This window comes from Cynoglossus semilaevis, unplaced genomic scaffold (assembly GCF_000523025.1).
Source record: "Cynoglossus semilaevis isolate Cse_v1.0 unplaced genomic scaffold, Cse_v1.0 scaffold282, whole genome shotgun sequence".
Taxonomy (NCBI): domain Eukaryota; kingdom Metazoa; phylum Chordata; class Actinopteri; order Pleuronectiformes; family Cynoglossidae; genus Cynoglossus; species Cynoglossus semilaevis.
The window spans coordinates 121,248-124,121 of NW_007585127.1; the positions used below are offsets into that span (position 1 = coordinate 121,248).

The window sequence follows — 2,874 nt, forward strand, 5'->3', positions numbered from 1 at the left end:
GCCAAAAGCAACAGTTCTGCAGGACTTTCGGATTATAATGATTCCAAAAGTCAGAGGAGAACCAGCACCTGGTCCTGGTCCTGGTCCGGACCAGCACCTGGTCCCGGTCTGGACCAGCAGTCCAAAGACGCAGCTGCTGGGTTAGCCTAGCACTGCTAACGGTTAGACTAGCAGTGCTAACGATCAGCCTAGCGCTGCTAACGTTTAGCCTAGCGCTGCTAACGATCAGCCTAGCGCTGCTAACGATCAGCCTAGCGCTGCTAACGATCAGCCTAGCACTGCTAACGGTTAGCCCAGCAGTGCTAACGATCAGCCTAGCACTGCTAACGATCAGCCTAGCGCTGCTAACGATCAGCCTAGCGCTGCTAACGGTCAGCCTAGCGCTGCTAACGATCAGCCTAGCACTGCTAACGGTCAGCCTAGCTCTGCTAACGGTCAGCCTAGCTCTGCTAACGGTCAGCCTAGCGCCGCTAACGGTCAGCCGTGTGTCAAGTTCCAAATTCAGTTGGAGCAGTTTGTTTTTGTTTTTTGTTTTTTTTCCCGCGTTAGCTTCGACCTCACCTGGTGGCCACCCGAGGGAGGTGCGCACCACAGATTGAGAACCGACTGTGAACTGACCCTAGCCTTTTCTCTCTGTCTGTCTCTGTCTGTCTGTGTGTCTGTGGTCACTCCCGGTGCAGCCGCAGTCCACCCCGGTGGTCAGTGGACTGATTGAGACGGTGGACCGGGTGATGGAGCACATGGTGACCAACCTGGAGCCTGGACCTCAGTCCCTCATGACTCTGGACGGAACCTCCTTTGTCGCAGGTGAGTCCAGGAGCCGAGTCCAGGAGCCGAGTCCAGGACTGGACCGGGTTCTGAGGACTAGTGACCGCTAGTTAATGGTTCTGTGTTCTGATCCGCAGATTATTCTCTGATGAAACTCCCGCAGAACTACAACCTGCAACATTATCGCTTCCCACCAGAGGGCAAGAGTTACATCTCTGTACCAGGAGAGGCCTTCACCACGCTGAGTGAGTACCAGGACTGGCCTAGCTAACGTTAGCTCTGGGGTCTGTACCGGGACTGTTGTAGCTAACGTTAGCTCCGGTGGCCGGACCAGGACTGTGGTAGCTAACGTTAGCTCTGGGGTCTGTACCAGGGCTGTCGTAGCTAACGTTAGCCCTGGTGTCTGTACCAGGACCGTCGGAGCTAACGTTAGCTAGTACAGTCCTGGTACAGACCCCGGAGCTAACGTTAGCTCCGACAGTCCGGGTACAGACACCAGAGCCAACGTTAGCTACGACGGTCCCGGTACAGACACCGGAGCTAACGTTAGCTCCGACGGTCCTGGTACAGACACCGGAGCTAACGTTAGCTCCGACAGTCCGGGTACAGACACCAGAGCCAACGTTAGCTACGACGGTCCCGGTACAGACACCACAGCTAACGCTAGCTACGCCAGTCCTGGGACAGACACCAGAGCTCACGTTAGCTACGACACTCCCGGTACAGACACCACAGCTAACGCTAGCTACGACAGTCCCGTTTGTTTTTTTTTTGCTAACGTTAGCTACAACAGTCCTGGTACAGACCCCGGAGCTAACGTTAGCTCCGACGGTCCTGGTACAGACACCAGGGCGAACGGTAGCCACGACAGTCCTGGTACAGACCCCGGAGCTAACGTTAGCTCTGGTGTCTGTACCCGGACTGTCGGAGCTAACGTTAGCTAGTACAGTCCTGGTACAGACCCCAGAGCTACCGTTCGCTCCGACAGTCCCGGTACGGACACCAGAGCTACCGTTAGCTACGACAGCCCTGGTACAGACACCACAGCTAACGCTAGCTACGCCAGTCCTGGTACAGACCCCAGAGCTAACGTTAGCCACGACACTCCCGGTACAGACACCGGAGCTAACGTTAGCTCTGGGGTCTGTACCGGGACTGTTGTAGCTAACGTTAGCAAAAAAAAAACAAACGGGACTGTCGTAGCTCGCGTTAGCTCTGGTGTCCGTACCGGGACTGTCGGAGCGAACGGTAGCTCTGGGGTCTGTACCAGGACTGGCGTAGCTAGCGTTAGCTCTGGTGTCAGTACCGGGACTGTCGTAGCTCGCGTTAGCTCTGGTGTCCGTACCAGGACTGTCGTGGCTACCGTTAGCTCTGGTGTCCGTACCAGGACTGTCGTGGCTACCGTTCGCCCTGGTGTCTGTACCAGGCCTGTCGTAGCTAACGGTAGCTCTGGGGTCTGTACCGGGACTGTCGTAGCCAACGTTAGCTCTGGTGTCAGTACCGGGACTGTTGTAGCTAACGTTAGCCCTGGTGTCTGTACCAGGGCTGTCGTAGCTAACGATAGCTCTGGTGTCTGTCCCGGGCCTGTCGTAGCTAACGGTAGCTCTGGGGTCTGTACCAGGACTGGCGTAGCTAGCGTTAGCTCTGGTGTCCGTACCAGGACTGTCGTAGCTCGCGTTAGCTCTGGTGTCTGGACCAGGACTGTTGTAGCTAACGTTAGCTCTGGTATCAGTAACATCTGTGAACATTAGTTTAGCCTCTGGAGGAACGAGAACATTAAGGATTTCCGCCAATTTTCTTTCTGGTAAATCAGATTATAATCAGATTAGAAGTTTCCCCTCCTGCGGCCGTGACATCACAGAGAACTTCTAGAACTCTCCTCGGGCGCTGTCACGTCCGTGCTAGCGCCCCGTCCTCCCATTAGCCCCTCAGTGTGAGGGTGCAGCGGCAGGAGGCTGTAAATGAGCTTTTCCTCTTTTGGAACATTTTAGCGGAACGTCGTCACATTCCTGGTCCTCCATCGTGTTCTCACGTTAACCTGTGACTTTGTTCTTCTTCTTCTTCTTCTTCTTCTTCCTCTTCTTCTTCTTCTTCTTCTTCTTCTTC

General features: G+C 55.0%; 1 protein-coding gene across 1 annotated transcript in view; it reads left to right on the top strand.

Annotated features, from left to right (window-relative positions):
• adgrd1 (adhesion G protein-coupled receptor D1) overlaps positions 1-2,874 on the top strand; it is a 28,482-nt gene that overhangs the window by 8,081 nt on the left and 17,527 nt on the right. Inside the window, exons 11-14 of the mRNA XM_025053817.1 lie at positions 55-106; positions 624-807; positions 906-1,017; positions 2,630-2,699. Of these exons, the coding sequence (XP_024909585.1) occupies positions 55-106; positions 624-807; positions 906-1,017; positions 2,630-2,699 (418 nt within the window). The remainder of the gene's footprint in view (positions 1-54; positions 107-623; positions 808-905; positions 1,018-2,629; positions 2,700-2,874) is intronic.